The sequence below is a fragment of the Mangifera indica genome, chromosome 3 (genome assembly GCF_011075055.1).
Source record: "Mangifera indica cultivar Alphonso chromosome 3, CATAS_Mindica_2.1, whole genome shotgun sequence".
Taxonomy (NCBI): Eukaryota; Viridiplantae; Streptophyta; class Magnoliopsida; order Sapindales; family Anacardiaceae; genus Mangifera; species Mangifera indica.
The window spans coordinates 2,323,837-2,337,781 of NC_058139.1; the positions used below are offsets into that span (position 1 = coordinate 2,323,837).

Below are 13,945 nucleotides of genomic sequence, written 5' to 3' on the forward strand. Positions count from 1 at the left end.
GTTGACCAAGCCACAGTAGGCCCCCAAGGTCCACCGACCGGCTGTCACGTTTCTGAATGCGCCTCTTCCCCAAAATCACAACATCTTGTTGCCACGTGTCAATGATTCCACCTGTACGCCCTCCACTACTGGAGGGAGCCCCTGCACTCTTACCTCGCGCCAAAACAAAACCTAACGGAGTTAACGGTTGGTCTTCTTACGGGGAGTCTTGTAGTTTTTATGAACTGACGAGGGTATTTTGGTAAATTTATCTTAAATTTCAGTTCGTAACAGACAGTTGCTAAGGGAAAGCGAAATTAAAAACAAAAACATCTCCCTTTGTTTCTGCTTGAATAAGCTTTGGTCCGGAATTGAAACGGCAACACATCACTGTGTTATGGACTTAGATAATGTCCGATTCTGAGGTAAAATTTCTTTTTCCCCTTTTTGTGAACATCTCAGTTACAAGTTTCTACTTAGACCATCAGTTTGATATTTTTGTTTTATTTTTTTTGGTGGGGTTTGTGGGTTCAGTGGTTGATTTTGATCTTGTTTGTGTTAGTTAAGTTGTGTGTTTGAAAGATGGCTGTTTGATGGGTTTCGTCTGATTTTGAGTATAATTATTTGGTGTGTTGGTTTTGGTGTAGCATAAACTGATGGCCCTGAAGAGGGCCTATGCGGATATAATTTTAAACACGGCGAAAGAGGCGGCGGCAAGGATAATGGTGTCGGAGAGGAAAGCGATGAGGTATCATAGGGAGCTGTTTGCAGCGAAAGAAAACTCGTTGCGTATGCTGCTCAGGCTTAAGGAAATGCTAGATACTAAGGTAGTCTAGTTTTTTTCTCTAACGGGATTGTGTTTGATGTTGCTTTGGTGTTTTGATGTTGGTGGGTGTTGATGAAGGGCTCTTTCTGTTTGATGGTTGCGTTTTGTGATGTGGGTTTGGTGTTAATTGTTTGTTTCGTGATGGAACTTTTGATTTAATTCGTTTTATCTATTCATTTCATTAGGGTGTTGTTATGTTTTTATTATTATTATTATTTGGCTTAGCTCGCTGGAGAGTCTCTTATGGTCGATAATGTGTTGTGTAGTTTTTGTTTTACATTGTAGAGAGTATTTCAAATTATGTGGTTTTTTTCTTCTGGGTATAAAAATAAAAATCCTGAGAATGCTATGATGTGGATGCAATGTGTGACAATGAGGTTTCACTTTTCCGGTAATGTTTGTTTTCATAGGCAGTCTCATATTGCAGCATGGTTTTTCTATGCTTTTCATCAGTTAATGATGGATCCTGTTGGCTCTTATATTCTGTTTTAATAATGGCAATGGCATGTATAATGTCTTATACCCTTTTTATTGTCCAATTGTTGGAATTTTCCTGGAGAGAATGTTAAATGATATTCCAATTCTATTATTTAAAGGAGTTTTCATCATCTTAAACTCATATCTTTGTGTAAATCTCTACCTTTATTCCCCAAAATCATCGTGTTAGACGTTTGTCATGTTCATCAAATATTTATTCTCTTATTTCTTATAGTTTGGAGTTCACCTGTGGGTGATTGTACTTGAGAGGAATGCAGGTGGGATCGGAGATAAGCCGTATTATAAAAGTTGTCTAGATAGTGCTGTCTTCATTCTAATATTAGAGCAAAGCTTATACTACTTTTAGAAACTGAAGAACATAGGCGGTTTTGTACCTTCTCTCTCTCTCTCTCTTTTTTTTTTTTTCCTCCTATGGTTCTTTCTTCTTTCATTCTGATTGCCTCATAGATGTTTTCAACTACATATTTGTAAGTTGCTTGCTTGAAAGAGCGTGTCTGCTGTGTCAACCTTGGCAAATGACTGAATTGACCAAACAAACAGTGGGTACACCATACATGGCTATTGCAAGATTTTCTACTTTTGACTACAACAGTATGTTATGTGTTTTGACATTGTTATATTATTTATTGTCTCATTTATATGTTTTTAGAGAATATTTTGTGTTACCACATGGTTTAAAGTGGTAAAATGGATTATTTATTCTTGTGATAGCTGGAAGAATGGGGAATTACATGTGTTGAGTTAGTCCAATCTTCTATTTGATAGTTTCAGCCCGTTGCTCTCTATTTTGGACCCTTGCTTATGTTTTCAGCTTTTGTAAGACAACTAAAACAGTTAAACTAATGGTGCATCGATTATAGGTTAAAGAAGCACAGGTGGCAGCCTTTTGTCAACAAAGAAAGATAGACGAACTTGAAGCACAACTTGGTGAAGCAGAAGATATAGTGAAAGACCTTAGAACAGAATTGAAAGAAGCACAAGATGAATTGGAGCGAGCTACAAACAATCAAATGCGGCTTTTGGATAAACAGAATTCCTATGGTGATATTGCTACTATGATGACAGCATCACTGGACAACGGACTCAATACTTCTGGGACTGTGGTGTCTTCTCTACCTGATGCAATATCTGAATTGGTTGTGACTTCTGATCTGAGGAATTCACCTTTGAAGATGACATTTGAACAGAACCAATGTTATGGTGAAAACGGTTCTCATAAAGATAATTGTTATTTTTGCAACTCTGACTTTGCCTCCATAGTTATGAGAAGAAAAGAACCTAAACTTTACAGGAATGGGTGCACTCAGAGAATTCATGCATTTAAAAGGAACCTCTTAGATGGAAATCAGTCTCTTCCTCCGCAAGTTGATGATGTAAGAAATGGAACCTGTATTGGAGAAGAAGAAGAAGCATGCAAAAACCTTGAAGCTGGGGCAGATAAATTATATGGAGTAGGGAATAATCCAGATGAATTCAAAGTAATGGGGGGAAATAGCAACAGCATTTCAGTTCATGCGTTGAAGTCCTTTCGCTGGAAAAGAAAAAGGGCTGCTAGATATAAGAAAAGAAAAGGTTTCTTTAGGAATTTTCCACATGTGGTCATAGAAACAACTCAAGAATATGGTCTTTCCTGCCCCAGGAATTTCCCTGATGCAGTTAATGATGATGTCCAACTTGAGGACTCTAAGATATTTGAAACTAAACTTGAGAAGGATTCGGAATCTTTGTTGACCTTGCAATTACCGTCAGATAATACTAATGTGATTCTTCAGACAGGACGTGCAGAAATTATTGAAAGTGATTTGGAGTTCCACAATGCTTGTGCTATTCAAACTGTGACAAAAAATGATGACTTATTGATAGATACATTGGAGTTGGCAAGACAGCAATGTGGATCTGTTGAGAGTTCTGAGGTTCCAGCTTGCAGTGCAGATGTTCAAGCTGTTAATATTTGTTCAGTAAATACAGATGTTAAAGCATCTAATCTAACTGAAGGGATTCCTACTCAATCTTTAAATGATAAATTTTTGAAGTACACATTCCAAAGGAAGCGGAAGAAGGAGTCTTCAAGTGGTTATGATGGGAATTCTTCTGCTGAAGAAAGCATTGTGAAGACAAAGTTGGGGGAGAAGCAAATTGGTGCTTTGGAGTCACAGAAGTCAACTGAATCATCTCAAGATAGTTGACGACTACGCAGGTTGCTTGTCAGGTTGTCTATATGTTTAATAATGTTTCTGCATTGTGTTTGTGTGCATGTTTTTGGAGTATGTTTTCATGTGATTACTCATCTAGAAATGATGATGTCTTTATTTAAAAGTTCTAGGGTTGTGATGAACTGTGGCTCAATTCGGAAATTAGCTTCTTTTTTATTTTCTGAATATTGAATGCCTTTGTTTAGCCTAATCAAGTTGTGAATATTGTCTGAGATGCTGGTGGGTTATAAATTTATTTAATTCACATGTTTGTTGGGGTCTTCCAATAATACAGTCATCTGAGCTAGGTTTAAATTCTCTCTTTCCATTTTCCCTTAATGTCTTGGCTTTTCTGGGAAAATAGGTGATTTGTCCATTTTATTACCCACAAAAAATCATTATGTTTAAGTCTTGAGCTGTCACAAGCAAGTGTAATTTTGAGTCTTGAGAATGGTTGCTTTGTTTCTTGCCATTTTATTCACGCATTCCTTTTCTATTGGCTTTTCTTTGTTCCTTTTCTATCTGTGTGTGCAAAGGCAGGTAGTAATTAGGGATTATAGTTGTGCCACAGTTTTGGTTGACTCACAAGAAGCTGGTGGGTGATGAGAAAACTTGTGCTTTCTAAAGCATTTCTTTATCAATATCCGTAATTTTCAACTAAAAATACGTGCAGAAAAGTACATGCTTGCTATTGACTTTGGACTGTCCATTTCTAAGCAAAAAACGAACTTCTATTCTATGCAGCTTTTGATTATTCCCACAAAGCTATGTTCGAAGTTCCTTGCTTACAGAATCCACATCTTCTGGTCACCTTTTTTCCGAATCATGATATTATATATGTTTAAGTTGCATGACAATTGTTATGTTCCGTTTCATGTAACGTATTGTTTAGAATTAATCTCTTGCTTCCTCCTTCGCAGCTTGCATCACTGTCCAAAAAGAAGTGCTGTATTTGCCTGAATGGAGCACAGAATTGACCCGACTGGAGATGGTGTATCAGCAAACATTCCTGATGAACAGGGGGCAGAGCTATAAATTCCCAACTTTGTGACATATAGACATTATATATTCATCAAGAAATCAAAATTGTTGTACTTCCCTGATGCCGCTTTATCTTATATTTATAAGTTGTCGAATGAAAATATTTGGGGCAGATCCATTCCATGAAATGAGTTATTTTCTAGTATCCATATATATAATACATGACTACGAACTCTTCCATTTCTTGGTTCTGAGATCAGTTCACAAGGTCTTCAAATTTCTTGCCATTACAACGTTGAGAACTTGTATATACTCAATGCTGCCAGTTGTTATTTTCAATTGCTTGCACCATCAACTGATCAATTCAAGACTTTGATTCAGTTATTCTTATTTGTAACTGGAGTTTGAGCCTACAACTCTCCATCTCATCAAGCTTGAAATTTTTATAAACATAATCAAACCAAGTTTGAGCCAAACAATACTCTATTTGGTCTGATTTGATTGCAGCCCTACTTGAAACATATCATTTTAAGTTTACATTGGGACAGTAATATATAAGATCTTGGTGAAGATGATCAACTCCTTGACCAGGTGGCGGAGGGAGGGGGTGGCCAAGAATGAAAATTTTTAACTATACTGACCCCCTATATAATTTTAATGTTTTCCTTAACCCCCTAATTTTTATTTCTACCTTCGCAATTGCCGATGTGTCGAGTTAGGAACAGAACCCAACAAAACAGGTGTTATATATAATATCTGTAAGGGACAAAAATACAATCTTGACCTGGAACCAAAAACTTATAAAAACCCTTTTGGTTTTTGGTTGCGGGTTGAGAGTGAGAGGTTGAAGTGAAGATGGGAGTGGCAAGCAAAGCAGGGGATTTGGTATTCAAAGCCTTCACAGCTGGTCTGGGTGTCGCCACTATTTATCTCACCGCTACTTTCTCTGTTAATGTCTACAGAGGCCTCGCTTGGCATAACGCTCAATCGGTAACTACCCATTCCCTTTCACGCTTTTTACAAAATAATTTACCCATAACAAACCCTAGTTTTTATAGCTCAATCGATAACTACCATTCCTTTTTTTTGTACAACAAACCCTAGTTTCTTGACGTATTTGATGTTTTAAATTTGTAATTTTGGTATTCGTTTGTTGGGCTCGTGATTGCGCAAGCTAAGACCTTTGTTACCTGTTTATGCATATACATGTATATTAGGGGAAACAGATATGTAGCTCACTTTTGGAATTTAGAGGCAATCTAATTCGGTCCTTGGGCTGCTGTGGCAATATTGTCTTGGACTGAAGAGTTGAAACTTTACGGGGGTCTTGTAGTTCACAAATTTGGCTGTGAAAAATTGTACGACTTGGAATTAAGAATTTTGTTTAATAATATGCGAATGCTGGGGAATGGAGCAAGGTATCAGAGCGATTTTTATAACTATCTATACTTATGTCTAAAGCCCTTGATGCATTGCTTACTTCAGTGCTCAACAACTAGATGTTGGTTTTGTTCTTGCATCATTTTAAGGTCTAGTTATGGCCCTCAAGTTTTAAATGTTCATTTGATGTTTTTCTAACTTCTCAACAAAAAACATGAGTAACCAATCCTGGTCTGAGTAAAAGATTATTGGGATGATTGGTATATAAGGGTTTTGGATCTGGCCTATACATGCTTCTTTTTTACTGATAAATATAAATTTCATTTCAAGATTTATATTTTTCAACAAGCTTTGCAGAAGCCTTTTTGATATCAACAATTGCATATATGAAACTTGTCATTGTTAAAGTTTAGCTGTTGGAAACTTGGCATGAAATACCAGTACAAGTGAGATCCCAAACCCAGGCCTGAGAAAAAAAGTTGAAAACCTACCTGGATTGGGAATTCGAACTGTGAACAAAATTGAAGTGCTTTAGATGCTATATTAAGAGTCTCTATGTTTACCTAGAGTTGTATGTCTATATTTATTTATTCCTACCATTGGTGACTTGGTTTTACATATTCATAGTTCTCTGTCATTTTGGTCCTTGTATGTAGTGAAAACTAACCATTGAAATGGTCATGGGTCTTTAATATGCAGATGCGGTACGGGAAATGAAATGCTTTTGATAGTTTGTTTGATTACAGAATAACACAGTCCCTTCCATTCTTGTTCTAGTACCCTACTAATTAAAAGTATTTGTTATACTCTGAGCTTTTGAAGTGTTTGTGTGATAGCTTCAAGACTCTGGAACAACATATGTGCTCCTCTCTGTGTCTTTGTGTACTATGGTCCTTCATTTGGATTTAACTTTAAATTCGCTGATCATGAAGTAATGAAAGCTAGTATTCTTTGATATTCTTTTCTTTAGTTTTGTTTCTAATATATGCTGAAAGACAATGTGTACAAGTGCAATCACTTAATTTCATAGCTTGTTAATTCATTAGTTGCTGCCAAGTTAATTTGATTGAGATCTGAGATTTGGCAATTTTCTGCAGAAACTTGAGAAGCCCAACTCCAGTGAGCAATCCCCTTGAGTTTTTGCTGCAATGGGAAGTTAGAAGAGGTTACATGTTTTGCCTCATGAAATTAAAGTGTAAACTTTGTGCGCCTGCTTGATTTTTTACCTTCTATTCAGTTACTGAGATTCAGTTTCTATAAAACCATAGAGTTTTCAGTCTCTATGAAAAATGTAGTAGTTTAAAGTACACTGTAAGTTTAACATGATTCATTTTAGTATTTGTCTGTTATTGTATTGCCTCATGTTGAATATAATGCTACCGGATGTCAGAATAATACAGAGGTACAGATTTTATGGGATCTGATCACAGCTCTGGTGCATTTAAAGAAATTAGGCTCCTTAAGTTCGTTCTCCTTTCTTCTTAGTTATTAGTTGAATTTAAGATATGTCATGGAATTTTCTTCTGGAACTGGGAAATTACCTCGAAGTTATGATTTCACAAGTTAGATGTCAATAAGCTTGTGCTATAACTATAACATAGAAAATTACTGCAATATCATGGTTGGCCAAAGACATAATTAGATGGGTTGTAATGCTATATTGACACTATTAGATTCACAATAGTTTGTTATTTAAACTACAGGGGCATGCTTAAAGATGTCATAATTAATCACGATCATAATCTCCATTTCATATCAAGCAATATCCAAGCAACAACAAAAGAAAATGACTTGGTAGCCATCATCAGGAGAGGAGAAAAAGGGCTGCCCTAATCTATACACATCTCACACTTAATACGGTGGTGGAAATATTTGGTGTCAAGTGAAGTCTCCTCTTTCGGTCTTCAATTTACTTGCAAAATAAGGGGGAAAAAAATGTGCTAAGCTAAGGGGGCTACTTTCATGGGTAAGTAAATTGAAAAAGAAAAGGCCAAAGGACTATTTCCCACCCAAGGTATGCTTTTTTTTCAAGTCCCCCTATTAACTTTGAAAATCCAATTTACCTATTCATAGGCTGTTAAAAAAAATGGTTTCAAGAGTAAAATCGTTATTTTATCTGTAATATTAAAAATAAACTTAAATTTTATTTTATTTTTCCCCTTAAACCCTAAAAACTAACAATTTTTTTCTAGCTCAAGTTTTCAAAAACAACATTTTCCCCCCTAGGGTTTTCAAACTTTCGGATTGAATTTTCCGACAACAATCGACGATCTCCAGACGACGTCTCTTCCTCTCCAGCGTCTCCTCTTTTTGGCAGTGAGACGTCTTCCCCTCTTAGGCGTCGTCGTCGATGAAGACGACGTGTCTTCGTCAACAACAATACCCCACGGCATCAGGAGATGTACGACCAAAAGGAGAGGCAATCGGAGAGGGAGAATAGATGCTTGGAGATCGCTGGTCGTCATCAGAAAAATAGGATCTGAAGGTTTGGAAACTCTAGGGGAAAAATACAGTTTTTGAAAACTTGGGGTGGGAGAAAATTATTAATTTTAGGGTTTTGAGGGAGAAAATGATATGACTAATGGACTCAGTTAATTTTAACAGCCCATAGATGGGTAAATTGGATTTTTAAAGTTAACAAAGGGGAATTTGGAAAAAAAACATACCTTGGGTGGGAAATAGTGGTTTGGCCAAAAGAAAAAGAAAAATCTGCATCCATGCGCCCAGTAAGTATGGGCCTCTGATATTACCCGTACAATCAGGCGCCTAATGATTTCCTCATGGCCTGCTAACTTTGCACCTGCTGGAATAAGGAAAGTACAAATCAAATGGTTAGCTGGATAGCTTTGATAGAAATAAAGATCAAGGGAAAACAACATTCTATTAGCATTGATCTAATGCGCAACTTGGCCTTGTAAAAGACAATGGCAGAAACTTCATGGAAAAGGGCGTCCATGTGAATTGAGCCAGCTTGGCTGGCCAGCAGATACTTGTTTAGGAAAAGTTGCGGGTCCTTCTTTTGAAAAAGCATTACAGAAAACCTCTAAATATTATTGTTGAGATAGTAACACTAAGTTGCTAGGCTGGCGAAGTCCTTGGATAAAAATAAAATATGAGGAAAAAAAAACCAACCATGAATGCTATCTCTCCAGGAAATCCCAAGTAGAACAAACCATCTTTTGGATGTCCTCCCACCTATCAGGGTTTATCATCAATTGCAAAGATGGGATATATAATGCCTGGCCTGACAAAGACATCGGGAAGGTATGTACATACCCCTGACATGAAATATCTAGACAAATCCACAGTCAATGGCAATGCAATAACTAGTATATCAAGCATCACAGGTCAAAGGGGGCTAGAATAGGGGAAAAAGAGAACCCATGAACTATGCCGAGTTGCATCATGCATGTACTATTACCGAGCAGTTTAGCAAGATTATGAAAAGAAAAAGAACAAATAAAAAAGTAAACATAGAGACTGTTTGAAAAATCAAAGGCCAAAATCCATTTTATTTTATAATACCTACTGATTCCACTAGTTACTGACGTGCCAACTCTGCTACACCTCTTGAGTCGGTGCAAATTTCTGCTAATGGATTCACAATGAAACCACCACCCTGATACCTCAACCTACGATTCTGCGACTTATGCATTTCAGAATTGCCGCTAATATCAGTTCTGTGACACATGGCACTCAATGATGAGGCGCCACCAGAAATAGTAACTCTTGAGGTTGAACTTCGGCTTTCTGTCTTCCTCCTGAATTTGGAGCTTAAAAATTCTGCACCAGGCAGCAGACAACAGGTGGTTCCATGGGAGTCAGTTTTGGTCATCCGTCCAGTTGATACAGCCAAGTCATACGATATTTCATCAAGTGCCAGCTCAAGGCCATGAACTCGTGTCTCCAAAGAGTGCATCCCATTTTGTGAGCTACCAATGAATCTCTGTACATATTGAGGAAATATGAGCAACAAATGAGAAGAAACTTTCATCAGAATGCACTAAGAATTGATTCAGAAGTACACATATACTGGAACTCATATACAATTTCAGATCTCAAAAGTGCAGACACATGTATGCTTGGATTGAATGGAATTAGCGCATACCATATAAGTTTTCACATATCATAACTTCCAACTATGGTATGCAGATTTCAAATTATTGAGAGAAAAAATAATGGAACTAAATTAATCATCATTTAGCATTTAAAGACTATGAGGACAATAAAACATCTTATCGAGTTATTTGTCTTTCATATTACTTGTGTCAAGCCCTCAAGTGTGGATAACTAAGTGGCAGGTTTATTGTAATTCACTGATAATGTCATTTTAAGGATGCCCCTCGAAGATGACAAATTTTGTCTAACAAAACATGGTTTTGTATGTAAGGTAAAGTTCAATGATACAAGAAACAACTCTATAACACATCGTACTTCATATATAAGTCTAGACAGCAAAATATCAAGCCAAGAATGAAGCCAAATTTCCAGACATTATGAACTAACCTGAAGGAGATCTAGTAGATTAGACTGCTGTTTTTCAATCTGAACAAGTTGATTGCGGATCAAAGATAAATCTTCACAATCTTTATGATTTGTCTGCAAATTCACACAATTGTTACTTATTGCAGAAGTATTTTCATAGCTCTCAAGACATGGAGCTACTCGAGATCCAGATCTCAACCCTCCAAATTTGTGCGTCTTGTCATCAAAACTCTTATTAAAAAGGGCACGTTTTGTCTCAGACTTTGGAAGCCTAGTATTCTCGTTGTTCCTTCTTTCTAAGACATTCCCATCTCTCTCCTTGACATCATCCTCATGAGCATCCGTCAAAGAAGCAGAGCTAGGAACAGATATCTCAACTTTCCAGTTGGAAGGTTTCTTATTCTCCAGCTTTTGGAAGGTTGCTGGACTTGTTTTCTTCAAGGGACCTCTCTTCCTAGCAGTGGTCGAAAATGAACTATCTGGTGGAGTTGACTTGCCAGCTGGAATCGATTTCCTCTTCAATTCAAGTCTGGCTGTGAAATTCTTGGATCCGGCTAGATATCTTCCATCAGTTGCATTTTCTGATCCCAATCAACATAAAAGGGGGGAAAATAAAAAATAAAAACATCAGAGAAATGATCAATGAAAAGAAGAGAAACATGCAAATAGCACAAATCATCATAAATCGAATCCAAATACCAATTCAGCAAGAAATTACAAATTCAAATCTTTTAGTTCCCTCAACAATTCTAAAACAGACGATCTAATTAGCCTAAAGATCTAGGGTTTCTCAATCATAAATGTAAAAAACATACCTTTAGATGAACAATGCGATTCCGGTGGCGTAGAAACCTCATCAAATATATCTGGAACTTGTTTCCATGCCTCTATCATCTGATTCATAACCTCCCTAACAGCCTTTACCTATCAAAGGAAAAAACATGAAATTTCAACACCAACCATATAATTAACACAAAAACTAAAATGTAATAATTGCAAACCTTGTCAAATCTCCTACTTTCAAAAACTTTCAAGCAATTGGCCTTAAACTCTGCCAACGAATCCTTCTCTACCGTTGCCAACCTCCAAAGCGCTTCCGCGGCGGCTTTTCTCGCCGCCCAGTCATCGCTACTCAAAGCCCCAAGCAAACAGCTCACCAGCCCCGTCAGCCCCGCCCCTCCCGCAGCACCAGACCCGATCACACTCCCAACCACCACCAAAGCTGCCGCCTTGGCCTTGAACCCTTCATTCTTCACCAACCTCTCCAATCTCGCCAACATCCTCCCCAGCTTCCCCGCGTCTGGATCAGGCGCCGCATCGATCGCCGCCGCAAGGCACAGCGCTGCACCGACCTGCGCGTTCACATCCTGCTCCGTGAAAAGCGCGTCGGACAGCAACTTCAAAATAGTGACGAATGCCGACGCACTGACACGCGACGAGAGAGAGGAAACTGTGCTTATGCACGTGGCCTGGACGGAGGAGTTCTTGTCACGGAAATTGCGTGTGAGACTGTTGACGATCTTGGTGACGTAAGGCGACAGATTGTGTGACGACGACAGTGTGGTGATGACGTGGATGCATTCTTTCCTAACTCCCGGTTTATCGGAAGCATTAGTAGAAAGAATGCAGGAGAGAAATGTCGGTAGCAGAGCCGAGTCCAACGTGGAGGCGATTGAGTCCAGTTCAGTTGCGGCTTGTGAATACGTGTCACGGTCCGAGAGTTTCGTCAGTAAACCGTACACTTTGAGCTTAAGAGGTTGAGCCATTTCAGTTTGCAGTGAATGTAGCTTCTTCAATAGCTTCGCGGAGGAGGAGGTGTTGGCACCGCGGGGATCTCAGGAACCGCCGGTAACATTTGGCGGTGGTGAGTGTCAGTGAAAGTAGGACGGTTGTGTTTTGAGTAAATTGTGTAGTGTGTGGGCTTTTTAAAAGTATGAAGGAAAATGAAATAAAGGGGAAGGATGTTACGGCTCACGAGGGCTGTTACCTACGGTGTCGTTTTTGTTGTTTTCACTTTACTCAAAGTATGTTGCTCTTTAATAGCTGTTAATGATCTCAATCTTCATCTCCGTTTAAGGAATAACAAAGATTTTCTGTTTACTTTTAGTATAAATTCATAAAAATTCTCCTCTTGCACCTACAAGAAGAGGATTTTTTTTTTTATATTTTTTAAGAATAATATAAATATATTAAATAATAAAATTATATACAATTAAAATTAATTTATTATTTTAAATATTATAAATATTATTTATTAACTATTTTAATATGTATAATAAAAATTTAAATAAAATTTTAAAAATATTAATAATTTAAAGTTATAAAAATATGTTAATATTTTAAATAAATATATTAATAAAAAAAGATTGAAGGACAAATATATCTCTATTTTTTATTATAAATTTTTTTTTTAATAAAAAATACTTCTTTTGTTAAAGTTGGAAAGGGTTAAAACTCTTCAATTTGAATTAAAACTATCTTATCTAAGTTAATGATGGATTAATGACAAACAATCCAATGCAGTCTAGTTCATCATGAAACTTGCAGGAGTGCCACGTGGAGGATTCTCTTATCTATTTTATTTATTTATTAGGGTTAAAATAATGAAAAATAAATTCCAGATAATGCGGGCAGTGCAGGGTAAGGAAGAGGAGTTCATAATGGCATCAGAGAGCGTGTGACTGAGAGAACTATACATAGGCAGTTAATACCGGTAAATTAGCGCCAAATCACGTGATTATCTAAATTACAATTCAACATTAATCATGTATTATTAATAATAAAATAAAATTTATAAAACGTCGGTTTTAAATTATTTTTTTAAATTAATAATAAAAATTTTGTTTTATTTTAATCGATTGAGTGTGGAGCTGGTTCAGTCGGAGGTTGAAACCAATTGATTTATTGTCTCAACCTCTTCACCTACCAGACTTTGATGAGGTGATGATAATAATAGGATTCCTTACGGGATTTGTATGGAAGGAAAAACAAGCCCAGTTGGTGAAAAGTTCTATTAGTTCAGTTGAAGGAATGGGTTTAGTTCAACGGCTGATTAATGGTGATGATGAGTGACGATCACATATAGCCATAGTTGTTTGTTGCTTGTAATATGGAGGTTCTAATCTGACTATTTGAAATGATACAGAAATTAAGTCCTGCAAAAATGTTTTTCATTAAATTAAGTTAATTAATAATCCCTTCTGACGTGTCCAATTTTGACAAGGTAGGGTAACTTTGAATTTAAGGAAGAAAAAAGAAAGCAGTATTGATATATTATTTTCATAGCATTTTTATGTTAGATGCCCTCTGACGGGCCCAATCTCTATCAATGCCGATAGCAATGGAGAAGACCAGAGCAGATAGAGGATTGATATCTTTGTCTCTATTTTTACAAGAGATATTAATTTCTATCATGTTACGAGGGTGATGAAAAATTTATATTCCCTCTCTAAAAGAAAAAAAATCTCTTTTATATATATTTTTTATCTTATATAAAAAAATCTATTTTTCATACCCTCAAAATACAATATAATTATATTAAATAATAAAATTAAAATTATTATATTATTTTAAATATCATATATTAATCACTTTAATATATACA

The 13,945-nt window shown here is 36.7% G+C and overlaps 2 protein-coding genes across 8 annotated transcripts; one reads left to right on the plus strand and one right to left on the minus strand.

The window, feature by feature from the left end:
* The first annotated feature begins 246 nt into the window (after positions 1-246).
* LOC123210626 lies at positions 247-7,306 on the plus strand. Of its 4 annotated transcripts, none has more exons than XM_044629097.1 (6): positions 247-404; positions 627-806; positions 2,164-3,512; positions 4,240-4,301; positions 4,416-5,466; positions 6,954-7,306. In XM_044629097.1, the coding sequence occupies exons 1-3, from the start codon at positions 390-392 to the stop codon at positions 3,487-3,489; spliced, it is 1,521 nt and encodes a 506-aa protein (XP_044485032.1). In that variant the 5' UTR covers positions 247-389; the 3' UTR covers positions 3,490-3,512; positions 4,240-4,301; positions 4,416-5,466; positions 6,954-7,306. The 4 variants fall into 4 exon arrangements, with proteins under 4 accessions (XP_044485032.1, XP_044485033.1, XP_044485029.1 ...); XM_044629098.1 differs by having other exon boundaries at positions 2,164-3,500; XM_044629094.1 differs by lacking the exon at positions 4,240-4,301.
* A 689-nt stretch (positions 7,307-7,995) lies between these two features.
* Positions 7,996-12,322, minus strand: LOC123210629 (TORTIFOLIA1-like protein 3). Of its 4 annotated transcripts, none has more exons than XM_044629104.1 (5): positions 11,343-12,322; positions 11,157-11,265; positions 10,363-10,922; positions 9,386-9,802; positions 7,996-8,656 (listed from the first exon to the last, which is right to left on the minus strand). In XM_044629104.1, exons 1-4 carry the CDS (start codon positions 12,105-12,107, stop codon positions 9,398-9,400), a joined length of 1,839 nt encoding a protein of 612 aa, XP_044485039.1. In that variant the 5' UTR covers positions 12,108-12,322; the 3' UTR covers positions 7,996-8,656; positions 9,386-9,397. The 4 variants fall into 4 exon arrangements, with proteins under 4 accessions (XP_044485039.1, XP_044485038.1, XP_044485037.1 ...); XM_044629103.1 differs by having other exon boundaries at positions 9,382-9,802; XM_044629102.1 differs by having other exon boundaries at positions 7,996-8,659; positions 11,343-12,316.
* Positions 12,323-13,945: the final 1,623 nt, after the last annotated feature.

Bases quoted from the DNA above. Each gene is read 5' to 3' on its own strand.
- LOC123210629 (XM_044629104.1), bottom strand. From the start codon at position 12,107: ATGGCTCAACCTCTTAAGCTCAAAGTGTACGGTTTACTGACGAAACTC. The intron at 11,266-11,342 runs GTTTGCAATTAT...TTCCTTTGATAG, and splicing joins AAAGTAGGAGATTTGACAAG to GTAAAGGCTGTTAGGGAGGT. The intron at 10,923-11,156 runs GTATGTTTTTTA...GATTGGGATCAG, and splicing joins ATCGCATTGTTCATCTAAAG to AAAATGCAACTGATGGAAGA.
- LOC123210626 (XM_044629097.1), top strand. The intron at 807-2,163 runs GTAGTCTAGTTT...CATCGATTATAG, and splicing joins AGGAAATGCTAGATACTAAG to GTTAAAGAAGCACAGGTGGC.